A 16,770-nucleotide genomic window follows, 5' to 3' on the forward strand; every position below is an offset into this window, starting at 1 on the left:
TAAGAAAGGAAAGCCAAAGAACTGTTGCAAAGAGATACTTTTATGCACGGCATACTAAACACACTTCTCTGTTTGCTGTGGTACAGCCTGAACTCTCTGAACACTGGCGCCGAGGAAGTAGGTTTGGCCAGCAAAGCAGGTGGTCCAGAGACTAAATAGGAGCCATTCAGTGACCCTCTCCAAAAGAACGTTCTCAGGTTTGCTCCCACCCTTCTCTGCATGAAGCACCTTTGCGATTACATCAAATCTGTGCTCTTAAACCTCCAGCACTTCTAGCAGTCCCCAGACCAACAGTTGAATCATATGTTGATCACAAGGAGTCTTTTCTCTTCCTATTCTAAATCTGCAGGAGACCTGGAAAGCTCTCAAAAATAATTTACATCATAAACACAAATGCTGGCAAATTCTGCCTCATTTACAAAAAAATAAACCACTTTGGCAGAGTATCAACATCCTTGTTCCGTTCCTGTTCCTGAAAAAAAGGCAGCTTTCAGGGCCACAGTAAGATTTCCTCCAAGGCTTGTTACTAACAGAGAATAAAAAAATTCAGGAGACCTCTGAGTTGTAGCCCACAGAGACCCGTGGGTCGATGGAGGGAGAGGTCCTGAGATGACCTCTGGTAAGAACTCATTATCTTCTGTTTGAGTGCTGCATCTTAGATGTGAGGCTCCTTCAAAGGTCAGGATGACTGAACAGAGGAGAAAGACAGAAAGGTTACTGCTATTCAGAAACAGGCTGATATGGGAAGGCAGCTGTCACTTGTCACAACTTGTTGCTTCCTGTTGGTTGTTGGTCACCAGTATTATATGAAACAGTAATAGTCAGAAAGTTTCAAAAGCTACAAGTAATCTTGTCTGGCACAGGGTTCACATTCAAACAGCAGAGCTGAGAATAGCTGTTAGAAATCACCACTTTCTCACCTGCTTTAATGGAGCATCTGCCTTGAAGTGACATTACAACTTGGGGTTGGCAAAAGCTATTTGAGTGCAGGGTACAGAGGAGAGGGTTCTGCAGGGTTGGTTTTCTTCTGGTTTTAGAGCCTGGTGTGCCTTTTAGGTCATGATGATTCAATCCAAGAGAAGTCCCATTAGGAAATATGCTAGCACCCAATTAAATCTAGTCAGTGTGTTTATTTCCTAATAATACTCCTTTGGCCTACCCTACATTATTTATCTTTTTACCCAATGATCTGGTATCCTCTGGTGGGTTTTCAGCCATACCCATGCTTCTAGCTATGCCAGCAGATACTACAAGCCGGACAGACCCACAGGCCATCTCATGGTACTTCTTCCTTGCCATGGCTCTCCATCAGCACGACTTTTGCTGGCAGTTCCCACAGATCTGTCCCGGGGGCTCACCCTGCGCTGGCGAATGCACTCATGCCCTTGAGCGCTGCCCCGGGGCGAGGCCTCATTGCTCTCCCGGAGGTGCCCAGAAGCTGCCATACAGCTCTCCCCTACACGTACAGTACTAAATAGGCACTGATGCCGCCCGCAGACCCTCCGCACTCCCCGCACTCCTGGCTTCCGTCCCGCGGGATGACCGGGGCCTCACGGCGCGGCCTCCTGCGGGGCCCCCGGCCGCCACCTACCGCCCGTGCGGCGCCTCTGCCGGCGGGGCCCGCGGCCGGCCGGGACATGCGGTGCCCGCCGGGCCGGGCGTGCCGTGCCCGGGGCGCCGCCTCAGCACGGCCCGGCAGCGCAGGGCCGAGGCCAGAGCTCTGCTCGCCCTCCCGGGCGGCCCCGGCACCGGGAGCCGCAGCGCGGAGGCAGCGCCCGCCGGCCCCGCGAGAGGGAGACAGAGCCCGGCGCTCCCTCCGCGCCGCCCCGCCGGGAGCTGCGCCGGGCCGTGCCCCGGCAGCTCTGGCCTTGGCAATGCAGGACCGAGCGGGCACATTGCATCCCGCCCTCACCGCCCTGCCGCTTCTTTGTACTTCTGGGATTTCTCGGCCGTCTGCCGCTGGCGAGGCACTGAGGGATGGCTGCAAAGCTTCGGCTGCGACGCCGTGTGCAGGTACCAAAGAGAGATGGCTCCTCCTGTGCTCTCCCACCTGTGATGTGTTAGCACAGCCACGGCTCCAGCAGTCAATGCCTGCTGGCATTCCAAGGCTACTTGCTGGCCGCCCTCCGGACCCAAAGCCACATCGCTGTGAGCCCGCAGTCCAGCACCCATCATGGTTATAGGCTGCTTTCCAGACATGCGGTTCTTGAGATAGCCATGAGAGCCACAAAAGGGGAGCTCAGGATGTGCTGGGGTCACTACTATCCTCTGTGCCCCCACTTTAAGAGACAATAGCACTAACCTTCCTACCCTACCTGTCAAGTACCACAGATCCATGTGAAAGAGACCACAGCCCCAGTGTCACACTGCTCCCCTTGAACAAGTGGTAAGAAAAACACTATAGGACAAAGCTGTCCAAAATTTCAGTACTGCAAAAATGACCAAATGGACCTCTGTGTGAAGGCGTATTTGCTTCAACACAAGTGGGAAGAATAAACTGAAATATACTGCAGACGACCAATATCTTCCGGCAGATGGAGGAAAAAATAGATGAGTTAGTGACTCTTTCTTGGCTCTACTTTTAAAGAAAATTCCAGAGAAGCTCTAGCATGGACCTAGAGAAAATGGGACTTTAAAATGTTCTCAGAAATCACTCCAGCAAGGGACTCAGTTGATCAAAAAGCTTCAAGATTGAGTTAGCTCTCTTGCTGAAACAGGTTGACTCCCCACATTCTGCTTTTTTGAAGCAATGATTTTATTTTATATGCTTTCACCTCCTGAATGGTCATGGGCAGTGTTGTGAAAGCAAGTTAAACTGTTACTTTAAAATCAGGGACTAAGAGGACACAAGCCCAAAGTATGTAGCACAATGGACAGAACAGACTAGGGAAAGCAGACTCTGTTTCTATCCCTTCCAGTGAAATAGGATCAAAGAGACAGTCAATAAAAATTGAAAGAGAGCTACACCTTCACTGGTGGGAAATTGGTGAAGGAAATACCGGTCTTAAGCACTATATAATTACCTGATGGAATTAATTATTGAAAGACAGAATGGGGATTAACAACTTAGTGAAACTAAAAAAGTAGGAGCTTTTGTACACTGTCAGGAACAAAACCTTTAGATATTGCTACCAGGGCCTGAATCACTAATTGTTTTGACATAAGAAGTTGCAAGACAGTGTTTTCTGGAGGCGCCTTGAAGGTGTTGAGGTGTTGAAGGTGTCTGGCAGAGAAGGAAACACTGGGATATCCTTGGGGCTGGCAGGGGTTGAAGGAGGACAGAGGGTAAGCTCTTATCTAAGAGCTGTTGCCCTTGTAAATGTTTATGCTTATGCTCTGGGGCAGTGATGAAGTGTGTCCAAGAAATGCAGATTTCAGAAGATTTCTGGAGTCATGGTAGTTAAAGTATTAAAATAAACCAAACCCAAACAGACATTTAGTAGGGTTCTAACCCACCATGACACGAGGCCCAGTCCAATATCTCTCAGACAACTACTGGGAGAGGAGATTTTTCCTAACTGTAGATCTGCTTACTGCCTGGTTGTGTTTGCCTTCTCCTGCTTATGCCCTTTGCAAGAGTTGCTGTACAGGAATAGCTGGTAAGGCACAGCATGGCCCTGGCGCTGTCCCACCACTCCCTGTCCCTGACATCCCTCCCTGCCCATGTAGGACACTTACTCATGCAGTCTCCTCCATACCAGCCAGCTCTGCACTCTGCACAGTAGATTCCCTTGATGTAGAAGTCATCAAGTGTCCCTCCCCAGGAGCCATTGCGACAGGACTTGCAGTTCTCGAAGATGGTACAGCCTAAAAAGAGAGGCAGTGTGTTAGATGAAAGCCAAGGTGGATTGTCCTGCAGGAAGGGGAGCAGCCTCTCTGTCTTTTCCACAGAAAATGCCAATGACGTTAATGACTGCGGAGGTGCTGACAGCTTTCCCTCTGGGAGCCATACCCAACCTCCACGCCCTAGGCAGCTCAGACTGAGATTTGGAACCAAACTCCCGGTCTGATTTGCCCAAACCTCTAAATCTCATTGCTCCAACTGTAAACACCTCTCTCAGGAGTCTGAATGTGTGTACTGATGCCACTTGGGCCCAGCCTAAATGATTCTGATGATTTCTAAACTAGTCCTAGCTCCTCCTGCTTTCTCCTCCTCTCACCTTTCACTTTTCTTTTTCCTTCTTGCTTGTAGGACTTCCAAGTTGTCTCTCTTTTCTTGCTTTGGGGGTGCAAATTGTCCAAGAGTACCACTAAAACACTCCTGGTGTGAAGCCAGCTGTAGCGTCACCCTTTGGCAGCTTCCAAGCCTGCCCAATACATCCTGAGGACAACACTGGTAGTAGAAAGTGTTGGGATTTTTTGGCCAGTGATGCTACCTGCTTTGGGGGAACCTTACCAAGTGTCTTTCTGCTGTCAGCTGAGTGACAGATGAAGTTCCGGAGGAAATGCAGGACAATCCCATGCCTCAGTGAGATGTGCTTGTTCACCACTGTCCTGACCAGCATCTGCCATCATGCCTTGGCCAAAGATTTGGTGTGAACACAGAATAGCCACAAACATACCTGGGTGGATTAAACAGGAGTCACACTCGTTCTCCTCGTTCCTACAGCAGGGAATGGTGTAGCCCACTCTTTGTTTCTGTCCTGGGCAGATGCACTCGATTTGGTCATATTCACAGCATTCCCGACACATGATATTCCACTCAGCTCCTGGGCAGTTTTCATTGATCACTGTGTACTCTGCAGAGAATGGAGAGGAGGACACATGGAAATAACCCATATCTGATGAGGACTGGCAGGATCTGTTATCCAGTGGTTTGTCAGATCATGGATGGCATGGGGCTGGCCAAGATCTTCAGCCCAGAAAAACCCAAACTAGGTGGTAACATGTGCCTGAAATGTCAGCGTGGTTTGTGTGTCTAAAGAACATGCAGGAGTTTTGCAGTGCCAGCCAGAAGAAGCAAACAGACCAGAGGGAAGGAATATGTTTACTTTCTCTGCAAGGCCTTCCCACTTCTGTGGTGAGAAAAATAGCTTTGAAAAACCACAGAGGATGACATCACATGAGAAAGTTTCTTCAGATTGCAGGACTGATTTAAAGCATCATATATAGCATAGATTATTTAAACTATGATAACATGTTTTGGCTGTATTTCTGCTTGTGAATCTGCTATTCTTGAAAATTAAGGGGCCCACCAGGAAAGGCCACTTTTAAAGTTGGATTTTAGCTGGTTTCACTCCTTATTTTCACCCAGATGCACATTTTGTTATATTTGACTTCCCTGCCAAAGGAAATAAGATTTTTTGGTTTTTTAAAGGTTCATTTTGCCTGGCATTTCTTATATGGTAACATCTTTCTATTATTTAGCATAACCTCATATTATATCTAAGCTATGCTGGAAACACCCTTTTAAGAAACAACCTCAGACTGTGACTCAGGACTGCCACAGTAAGTGCAGATCCTGTCTTTCCCCACCAGTGTGCTGTCTAAATTCTACAAAGAGAGATCTAAGGAATGCACAGAGCTGTCATCGTGCCTTCTAACCAGCTGACAGCCCGGATGACTGCTTTCATGGGGTTTGATAGTAAAAAGAAAGAGCAGACTAGAAAGATGAGACATGAAGGAAACTTAATAAGACTAGCTCTTTTTTCCCCTGCTAACCTCCTTTTTTTTATTTTTTATTTTTTATTTTTTTTTTAATTGTGGTTAGGTAATCTTTTTCCTTATGTATTAAACTCTGAGTAACAGAGTTGCCTTGTCATGAAACAAGCCATACATCTCTAAGGTGCAAAACTCCCATCCATGCCTGTACCTGGCTCCCTTCTCACTCAACTGTTTCTTGTTTCATTGGCGCTGATAACCCAATTACTGTGCCTGCTGGAGCTCCCTAATACTGAGCCTTGCTGCTCTGTCTCACTTGACTCTCTGTGACCTCATGAAGCCTGGTTCCTGGAAGCTTATCTTCTCCCCTAATGGTTTTTACTTACTCCATAAAAAAAGGACCACCAAACTGTTTCTTCTTCACCCCGTTTGGCTGGGAAATGAAATGCAGCCCTTTGCACTCCTCAGAACTGAGCCTTTCCCTTGTGCCTGGTGTACCGACCAGGGAGAGCCCGCGGCTGCTCTAAGTTTAGGAATCAGGCTGCTGTTTGTGCTGAAACCTTTCCATTCCCCCTCTCTGCCCCTATAATCATTCAAAAAAGAAAAGGCTGTTCCTGCCATCCAATAAGATTCTGTAGTTTTTTATTCCAGTAGTGGAATCTTGCATTGAAATAATCTTAGTGTTCAGCAGTTATAGCTCCTTTTGCCTGTAGATCTTGACATGCTTTACAAAGTTCTCATTCCAGATGGGAAGATGAAGCACATGGGAAGTGAAGTGACTTTGCTCAAGGTCTCAGGGAAAAACAATAGTAGAGTCAGGAACTAAACTCATGGCTTCTATTTTCCAGAATGGCAGTCAATCAACCTGGCCAAGCTGGGGCTTCTTAACCTATGGCTATTATTCCCTTTTAATTAAGCGTTTTATCTATGAATTATATCTGATTCAGATTCCAGAGAAAATTAATTACACACATCTAATTATCTCTGTAGAGCTGACACTCAGTTTGATTCATCTCACCATACCAAACAGACAATAGCTGTGTCTCTGGTGTACGGGGTGGGGGTCTCACTCCTTCCTGAAGCAGTAGTCTCCAAAGTCTGACTAATAAATAATTACCCAACACTCAGAGCTTTTATAAAGCATCCTTCAAATTCTCATTTTTTCTAACTCAAGATAGAAATCTAATTTATCTCAAGATAGCTAAAGTCTATTAATAAAGTGCATATATTATCCAAAAGAAATTTTTGTCTGTAAAATGATCCAAATATTCACAGGTGAAGTTACATTGGGGTGACAAAGGAATGTCTCCATCCTTGCAGGAACTCAAATCCTGGCAAGATAAGGCTGTGAGCAACACAACTTTCAAGTTAGCACCAAGAGATGGGCTGGACCATGTGACATCCAGAAGTCCCTTTCAACCTAAATTACTCTACTCTTCCCTAAAATATTACTCATGTATTTGTATGTAGATAGTGTGAATGTGTACATATGCATACTTATTTTTATATGTAGAACTTGTGTACACAACAGAGCCAAAAAGCAGAGGCCACACTTATTTTTGGTGGATCAAATGTGTGCATTTGTAGAATAAGTTGACCTTGAGGTAATATTTAGTGTTAAGAAGAGAGCAGCAGATCTTGGCCCTTAGAAAATTGTAAAAATATGCTTGCTGCCACCTAGAAATGCTGTTTGCTCACTTCTTTTGTCTCAACTTAAACAATGAAAATAAACTGCCTTTTGATTTACTGACAAGTTAATTCCGTTTCGGGTTCTTGGTTTCTGCAGTTTGGGCAATTTATATAGCCTTGACAAGGAAATATATGGATTTGAGATTTTTTTAAGTGACAGTTTGCCGCTAGTGGACGCAAAATAGAAGCATGGATTCAAATCACAGTAGCAAAGGCTTCTGCCTTCTTGGGATGAAACCTCTGCTGCTGTGATTTGCATCCACACTTCTATTTTGTGTCCACTAGCGACAGCTGTTCTAGGATTTTCTTCACAAAAATCATGGAATATATTATTTTGAGGTTCTGTAGAAGCTCTTCTTTAAAGAAGTATGATTGAAGAGTTTATGGATCCCTTTAATAATAGCAGGATCCCTTTTGTTATATCTCTGGGCTACCAAAAAAAAGGCAAATAAAACCTTTGCCTCAGAAGTTTAAGAGGTATATGCAGAGAGTCACTTACGTTTGTAATCAATGTTTGTTTGTGTGGCTGAGCTCAGCCTGTGCTTCAGGGAGGCAGAGGCATAACTCTGCTCCCCCTTGTGTGTTTGGGGATGGGCAGCTACTAGCAGCTCCCACACACACACTTGGCCAATATTACCCCAGAACAGAAGAGAATGAGGCAGAGAAAAGTGGGGGAAGATTTATTGACTGAGTAAAATACTGAAAGCAAGGCCTTGGCCAGCTGTGGCAGAGATAATTGTGGGGTGTTTTGTGAGCTTTACTTTGATAACCTTCCAAAGCAGGCAGTCTGGCTTGCAGGCAGTGACTGTGTCTTTGATTTTGGGACAAGCCGGAAGAAGCTGCTTGACAACTCATGCAAAATATTTAGCTGCAAAGACCAAACAAGACTCTGGACAGGCAAATAAACAGTGGATTAATTTATGAGATTTTAATGATGGAAGAAAAGCCCATTAAATCCAGGCATAAACAGCTCACATGGAAGCAGCTCAAGACCATGGAAACCAAGCAAGAAATGCCTGTGTTGGGAAAACACACAAATATCCAGGGCGTGTGCTGGAGGGAAGACCTGCTTGGCTCAAGAGCTGGCACAGCCCAACACAAGTCTTCACCTGATGCTTTGGGTCCAACCTGAGCAGGACTGTGAGATGGGAGAACATTTTCAGGTTCAGATGGCAGCACATTCATGCTTGCTACCTACATCTGCACCTAGCAGGACCTCCTAATCACTTCAGCATGTCAGATCCTAGAGGCTGTCTAGGATTTTGTAGGACACCAGTTGGAGGCGATGCTCCCAGACAATGTCCTCCTTGTTGGCAGTGTCAGTCCAACAACAATTCACCTCAGTGGTGCTGCTGCCCCCCCACATCCCCAGCACTGAGATCAGGCTTAAAGTTTTGGTGATTCAGGAACAGATTCACACGCACATTCCTGCCTCAGGGGTGGGTCAGGCCATTCATCATGGTAAAATGTCAGCTTCAGGTGACTAATCTTTTGCCATAGTGAATTTGTGTATCATAGATACCGTGCTAGAAGGAAAGGGATTTCTGCTCTGAAGATCTGAGAGGTGGGATAACTGTGTAGCTAAGAACTGAGGTGAATTGAAGCAAGCCAAATTACACCAATTAATCTCTTGTGTCTTCCACTTCTTTGGAAGAATGAGGATTTTTTTAGAGTACAGTCAGTTTAAGCTGATATAAGCTGGTGCTGCTGCTGAAATGGGACTTTTTTTCTCCCTCCTCTCCCTGACTTCCCATTCCCATCCCTGTATTTGTGCTGACAGTAGCTGCTATGTGGAGGGATCAGATGACTGATTGAACAAAAAACCAGTTTGCCATATCTGTCCTTAGAGGGAACTTCCTATGCTACAAGTCCATTCTGTTATCCTCCAAAAGTTTTCCTTCCATGACTTAATTTATGTATCAATACATTGGTAAACACTACTTAAGCTCAAAGAAATTTTATTTCAAATTGCTTTGAAAACTGCAAACTGCTGTTTGCAGTAACACTGCAGTGTAAGACTAGATACAGATACATCTCTAGAATTTGAGTTCATACAGGATGGCTTTTTCAAAGTGATTATTTAATCCATTCATGTTCCAAAGATGAGAACATCTCCCTTTGTATTTGATTTCATCTTAACTTTTCAACATACTGATCAACAAAACTACTGTCTTCTGCTGAAGAAGCAAGCCGTTGAATTTGAAGGAGCAATTTCTTAAGCCTGTTAGTAGGGAATGTTTGACCATGTAATAATTCTGAAATGATTCTCTAATCTGAAAGGATTCTTTAACTTCTCATTAAAGAAAAGACAGCTTAATCAGAGATGAAAGCTAGTAGCAGCTTACACTTTCTTTAGGTCCATCACATTTTTGTGCTCCTTTCTTATTTGGCTCTACTGCCATTGTACAGATATGCAAGCTGGGCCTCACCCCACAGAGATCAGGCGTGTGGACATTGACAACAGGAAATGCTCTGCGTGCAACACTGGCTGAAACTGTGGCTTCATTGTGGTAAATGATAGAATTCTTCATTTGATTTCAATGAGGCCAAGAGGAAGACACCTTGGAAGGGAAGAGGGACGTTCCCTTTAAAAGCCTTTTACTGGGGCTCTTGGAAAATTATCTACCCCAAACCCTTAATAATAAAGGAAAATGCAGGTCTTTATTGTTAACCTTCTTGCCTCAGATAAACTATTGTGCAAATTATGTCTATTTGTCTATTTGATGTGTTAAGAGGATGAAAGGGATAATGTTGTCTCTAAAACCACTTGCTTCTCTTTAGAAGTTATGTGCCTATTACTCTTTTCAGCAGCTGGGCTAATTAAAAGAGGAGCTAAAATACATCAGTGTTTTAGTTTTACTCAGTGTGCTTACTTTATGGTCACAGACCTTTGCTGAATAATTAGACTGCTGCTTTTACAGAGTCAGTTAGCATCCTTTTCTGCCAATGGTTTGAGCTTTCACACAATGGCAACTGGGAAGAGGCAAAAAGAAAGGATTTCTATTAAAAAAAAAGATAATCAAAGCCAGTGGGAGAACACAGGAGGAAATCTACAATACTAAGTGGAATCTGTCTATTTAATAAATGCACAGTAACTCAACTGTCTTTTTTAAATACCCTCTTCTTTAGTTTCTTCCTCAATATTTATGACCTGGCATTTGTGATCTTATTATTGGTGCTGCGGCCTTGTGGCTTCATTTGAGAAAAGCTGTGGCAGGAAGAAATAGCCAGGTTAAGGCTCTTCAGAGGTTGCCACATTACCCTTCAGGCTTTGATTCTTTCTGGGACCTTATTCTGGGCAGAAAAATTATACTAGTATGATCAGGAAGAGAATTTGTTTTCTCTGTGCTGCGAGACAAGGAACAGGAACAGGTAATGAATGTAGAACTTTTGAGTAAGTGACAGCATTGATGATGTTAGACCTCTGCAATAGGGGAGAATGTTTTCAAATCTGCAGAGAAGAAGCAGCTGCAGTATTGAAATTCATGACCACATAACATGAGAATGTACTCGTGTCCTAAACGTAGAGGAGTGATGCTGGACCTGTCTTGAGGACTTGCCTCTCCTGATGGTGTGAGACCTGCAACATGTTGACAACTTAACTTGTAGTTAATGCTGCCCAGATAGAAATAGTCCAGACAGCCAGCAGCAACCCTCCTCAAATTGTAGTCCTTACAGCTCCTGTGGAGTGTGCAGTCCAGCCCTAACCAAGGACTGAAGATGCCCTCATCCTGCCAGGCCTCTGTCCCTGCTGATCGCTTGCCTCCCTGCCCTGTGGCTTTCCTTCCAGTTTGCCCCTCACCAAGTCCCTGTTCTTGCAGGAGGCAGAGGGGCATCCACATGCCCGAGGGAGGTCCTGCTGCTGACAACTGCATCGTCCTGTGGTGCTCAGGGGTCCTTCAAGGCTGGTGGAGAGGAAAATCCTGGACATGGGCAGACTTGCAGGGACTCCTGGGAGCTACTTGAAGAGGCCTCAGGGTCAAAAGTGAGTAACCCCAGCTTTTTTTCCAAAATAAAAAGCAAATCTCTTTCCCTTTGTCCATGCTAGGAACCTAAACATGTGAACTGAAGTAACCCATTTGCTAAGATTGAATGCATCTGGATGTGTCTGAGTGCATCTGGCCTTCACTTCTCTAGACAGAGGCTGGAGGGGGAGGGGAAGAGAGGTTGGGAAGGGTTTAGATAGGCAGAAACACACAAAAACACACATATATTTTTAAGGAAACATGATTCACTTGCACTCCAAGTTTATTCCGAAAAATAAATTCCCAGACCGCCCTGACTCCTGCCCCCAGCTCTCGAGGCAGGCCCTGTGCAACTGGGTGTGATAAATATGGATAAAAATTGGATACATCTGTGGGGAGGAGACAAAATGCTATTTTCCAACCTGCCCTGACATGTTAAGGCCACTGCACTTTTGAGTTGCTCCCCTGTGTCTGAAAGCCCCTCCTGCTGTGGCTCTCGGGGAGCTCCTGGCCCCTGCCTGTGCCAGCTGTGTGCCAAGCCAGTGCCACCAGCTGCTCCCCCAGCAGCAGCAGGGCAGGGGAGGCACGGCAGGGAAGGGCAGAGGGCGAGGGGGACAGCTGAGGTCCATGTGTCCCACAGGACTCCCCTGCTCCTGGAGCGCAAGGAGTGGTTGTTGGGGGAACCAGCACCCTCCTTCCAAAGCTCACAGCCCCACACCCCTGTGTCCCACTGGCCATTGTTGTCCTGTCCCCTGCCTCCCCTTGTCACCGCTGCAGAGGGGACTCAGCGCTAGATTGTTCTGCAGAACAGATTCTTGCCATGAGAGAGATGTGCTGCCCCTGCAGCAGGAGGGGTTTATGCCCACCCAGCTGCCTGACAGCCACAGCCTGTGCCCAGGGATGCTCTGCCACTGGCAGGGCTAGTTCTGTGCCACTCCAGCGCACTTGCCTAGCCAGTGTGCAGGGTGGCACATGTCTGAGGGACAGGCCACTGCAGGGCCAAGTCAGTGCTTGTGGCACAGAGGTGGGGAGAAGCTCTCTGTGCTTGTGACCCAGGGGCAGCTTTGGCAGGAGGCCAGCCTCCCAGGATGGCTGCAGCTGCTGGTGGCCAGCCTGGTGGGCAGATGACCCTGGTCATCACCTGTTCCCTGTGTCCTGAGGGGTCATCAGGGCAGAGCAGACCCTCTGCTGCAGCCCCTACTGAGGGGGGCCTCTGAAGCACCATCCTTGACCCCAATTCTTTACAGTCATTGAGATCTGGATGCCTGCAGATCTGACAGCTCCCCTGGTAAGAGAGTCAGCAGTGCCGGAATATGCAGCAGCTTCAAGGGTGGGTGACTTGAGGGCACCTCACCTCCCAGTCCTTAGGGCTGCAGCTCCCAGGAGAGCAGCCTGTGATGCTGACAGCTGGCTGCTGCAAGCAGGTCTGGACACCTCCAGGTGTAAACAGCCCAAGTTCGTGGCCATAACTACAGCAAATTTACACTCAACAGTAAATGCTTTTTGCTCAACCTTATCAAGATAATGCATGCTGGTTCAGCAGAAACTGGGATGGGGCTTGAGTATAAAAACGATCATTCTGCCTTAACAAGGCTTCCCCTTCGAAAGAATAATATTGGCAGAACTAAATCCCAGATTGGAAACAATGTGTGGGTTTTGTTTTCTTTTTTTTCCTTCACTTTTTTCTCCCTTGCCTTCATTCTTGGTGTTGGGGCTGGAGAGGAAAAGTTCTGTCTTGCCAAACTAAACAAATTACGCTTTACAAAAACTTAAATGCCTCTTTTTATCATCATTTCCGTAGCACTGAGTGTTGAGAAAATAAAAGGAGTAATAAGCAAAGTGATTGCATACCTTTTTCTTAATGGCCATTGGCAAACAAATTCAGCCAGTTGTTTCTTTTTAAGGCTATTAAGTTTGCCTGAAAATCATTTCTGGTTAAACCTACACACACACACACACACACACACACACTCCGTGCTGACAAGAAGAAAGGTACATAAAGCAGAACCCCTTCTTTCTATTACTGCTGTCCCTGCAGACCTCTCTGCTTCCCATGACAGCGCATGAGATCAAACCCCTCTGACCACGCTGAAGGAACGCGACTCATTCGACCATGCCGGGAACACACACGCTCTCTTACAGTACCTCTTGGCAAGCAGGAGATGAGCAGGAGCTGGAGAAGAGTAAGTCCTACAAGTGTCCAGGGTGCTCGCTCCATGCTGCCCAGGCCAGCGCAGCGGTGTGACTGCTCGGGAAGGGAAAGCAGGCAAACAGCTTTTACTGGGACCTCACCAGCTCCAGGCTGCGAGGGATCTCGGATTTCAGACCTCAGCACGCTCCCATCCTCACCAGAGGGGAACTACCTTCAAGAGACTTCTCAGGCGTCCAGAAGCACACGTCACCCCAAACCTCTCCAACTGCTGCCTTAACCCTTTCTGGACTCTGGCAACAGATCCTTTTTGTGACGGCTTTGTTGGCTCAGTGCTCAGAGCAGAGGTAGCAGCTTTCCTTATGTAAAGAAAGATGTTTTAAAGCAGGAAGAAAGGGAAATGTAGTTATCTCTCGAGATGAGCCATCCCAGTTGCTGCGGGTGAGCTGAAGTTACAGACATCTCCAGAAGGAGGCACTTTGTCCTTGCTCCAGTTGGGCTTGTGAATGCATCCCGGGGGATGGCAATGCTGGCTATGGGCTGGGTGCAGAGACAGACTCCTGTCCCACAGCCCTGCGATTGGGCAGCCTGGCCAAGTGACATGGTTCACTTTACGATGTGCTTAAAATAGCCATGCATTTTATGGTGGGGCAGATGAATGAATGAGGCTCAGTAAAAGTTCACTCCACAGTGGATGAAAACCACAACACACAAAAGGAATCACTTGGCATACATGTGCTTGTGCTAGTCAAAACCTTTTTACTGTCCATTTCTGCCAGGAAATGCAATTTTGGCAATATTGAAATGTTTTGTCGGAACGTGTTGATATTGAGGAAATGTTTCATCCAAACAAAGGAGACCATTTAGTTTGGATTTTATCTTTGTGTCAGATTTTGTTTTGCCTTTTCTATTAGCACATGCTACCGACTTTTTTCTGGTCTTCAACCCATATTTCATAGCATCATACTTAATTTTCTATAAAAATATCTTGAACAGTTTTTTTATATTTCCAAAAAACATGCGTTTTACCTCTAAATCAGACTTTCTGAAATAGATTTCTATAGCAAGATTTCAAAATTCACATATATTATGAGGGGGGGAAATTGAAAAATTGGCATTTGCTTTAGAGTAGCAAATTAAGTAACCCAAAACGCTTAAACAAATACCTACAGCAGTTTGTAAAACTCAGACATGTTGAGCAGCCTCAAAAATTTGAAAGCCATTGCCAATGGAAGCCTTGAGTAGTTCAGTGCAGTGCAAAATCCCCTACACCTTCAGGTGGTCTTTCCTGGGGTGAATTCCTTTAACCAGACATGTCTCTAGTTTAGGCTTGTCTGTCTGCCAGCCTCTTGACTTTACACTGTGGACAGTCTTGTCAGGGTTTGTGCACCCTCCATATAAAACAATATCAAAGCTGTTATTTTTCCAAATCTCTTAACAATGATACAAACCTACCATTGGGAATACCAATAGAAGCAGACCTGAGATGAGTGCCAAGATTTTAACCATTATGGTGCATAATCCCTGCTGAGCCAGCCAGGCTGCTGCCCTGGATGCTTTGCAGCTCAGGAAGAGGTCACCAAAGCTCTCCAAGTCCCATTGGGCCTTATTATGGCTCAGTTACTACATTCTCCTGGAGCCCTTGATGGACGTCTCTTGCCCCAGGGTCCTGTAACTCTACCTTGGTGGTCCCTTGCTCCTTTCTGATTGTTCATATATATGCTCTAAATGCCTTCCTAATTCCAGTTTTGGGTTCCTCTAACAAACCATTGCTGGTCAGTAGCAGGAGGAAAAAAACTGAGGGAAAAAATTAAACCCCCAAGAGTAGATGAAAACAGTGAAAAGGGGAAGCTCTTACATCTTCACAAAGAAACACTAAGCTATTTTAAAGCCTGTGGAATCATGATTAGTTTATTTCCTAGCCATTCTTTCCAGTAAGCAATTAAATTATTTAAGCTAGTAAGACCTTTTTGGACTGCAAGTTGACTTACAGATGTCTGAGGCTTAGATACCTCTGAGAGGGAGGCTCATAGGGATGCAAGCCAAAATCTGGGTTTGGTGTGTAAAGTGAATGGAAATCACAGAGCACTGAATGAGGCTGGACACAAAGAAACAGGGGTTTAAGGCCAGACATAGAGGATTTAATACTTGGTTTCAAAAAGGCCAGAACCACTGGGGAAAATATACCCACAAGGACCACAATTATTCATTTGAGTCAATTCCTGTGAGACATTCAACATAGCAGAAAAGGAGTAGATGAAGTTGTTTCTTTGCAGGAATCAGCTCTGCAGGGGCACCTTCTGTTTTAGGGTGGGAAAATGGTCCTTCTGTACTAAGGGGGTGTGAACTAAAGGGTTAACTGGTAGATTTATGACATCTTTTTTTCCTTTTTTTGTCTCGGAGGGAATGTAATTATGCCACCAGAAGATACAACTATACTCAGCATTACTCTACAGTGCTTAGCTTAGCTTGGCACCTTGCAAAATCAGTTTAGTTGGTGGATGCACTGTCTCCTTAGAGAATGGCTCAGCAGCCAAACAAGAGAATTCAGTCATGAGCTCACAAGTTTGCACGTGGCCTATTTACACGGGTATTCTGTTGGGATGTAGCTTTAGTCCCAGGAATGACTCTGGGCAACTCACACATGCTTCTCGCATTCTTATTAAGAGGCAAGGACCAAACCAGGCACAGTGCACCAGCCAAATATTTCAGGTTGTATGTAATCCCCCATGAAAGAAAGCTAAAAGCTCTTAACCATGTGTCTGTGCTTCTGAGGAATCTCACTGTAGCATTTGGCTTCAGTGTTTGTATCTGCCTTGCTGTTGAATGTAAAGGTTTGGAAAGTACATTCTACTGAAACTGAATTTTAAAACAGAGTGCTGCAAAAACTGTTGGAGTTATTTTGTATTGATAATAACTTCCAAGTACCTAGCAATCCATTTCAACCTAGAGTAAAATAAGAACTTTAATAATTAATAATGGTCAATTGACCACTGAATGAATGTGCAAATATATGCAATTAGTATCACCAGCTCATGTTTCTAATTTGCTATGAAGTCTGAAAAACAGTGTGTGGTCCAACCTGCAAAAACAGAAATAATGCCATTATTTTATACTGGGGAAAAGTGACATGCAGGGATATGAGCTGAGGCACATATCCTGAAAAACAGTGGCAGGTCTAGAGAGGAACACAGAAACTTCATCCCATTTGGTACTTGTAGCTCTGGACTGTCCTGCTTGAGAGGAATCAGTGAAGAATAATTAAGGACGGATATATAGTTCTGAATAAATTCAGTTTGCACTTGAAATAAAAATTACTGCTTTTCAGTCTTAAAATTTTAGTGAACTTTTTATTTCCCCCCAAAC

At 45.4% G+C, this 16,770-nt stretch overlaps 1 protein-coding gene across 2 annotated transcripts in view; it reads right to left on the bottom strand.

Annotated features, from left to right (window-relative positions):
• The window catches only part of PAMR1 (peptidase domain containing associated with muscle regeneration 1), a 55,941-nt gene extending 42,350 nt beyond the window's left edge, over positions 1–13,591 (bottom strand). For both annotated transcript variants that reach the window (XM_058829560.1, XM_058829559.1), the window contains exons 1-3: positions 13,401–13,591; positions 4,563–4,739; positions 3,679–3,807 (exon numbers count right to left, since the gene is read on the bottom strand). In XM_058829560.1, coding sequence (XP_058685543.1) covers positions 3,679–3,807; positions 4,563–4,739; positions 13,401–13,473 — 379 coding nt within the window. In that variant the 5' untranslated portion in view covers positions 13,474–13,591. The remainder of the gene's footprint in view (positions 1–3,678; positions 3,808–4,562; positions 4,740–13,400) is intronic.
• Between the last annotated feature and the right edge of the window lie 3,179 nt (positions 13,592–16,770).

Source organism: Poecile atricapillus, chromosome 1 (genome assembly GCF_030490865.1).
Source record: "Poecile atricapillus isolate bPoeAtr1 chromosome 1, bPoeAtr1.hap1, whole genome shotgun sequence".
Lineage (NCBI taxonomy): Eukaryota > Metazoa > Chordata > Aves > Passeriformes > Paridae > Poecile > Poecile atricapillus.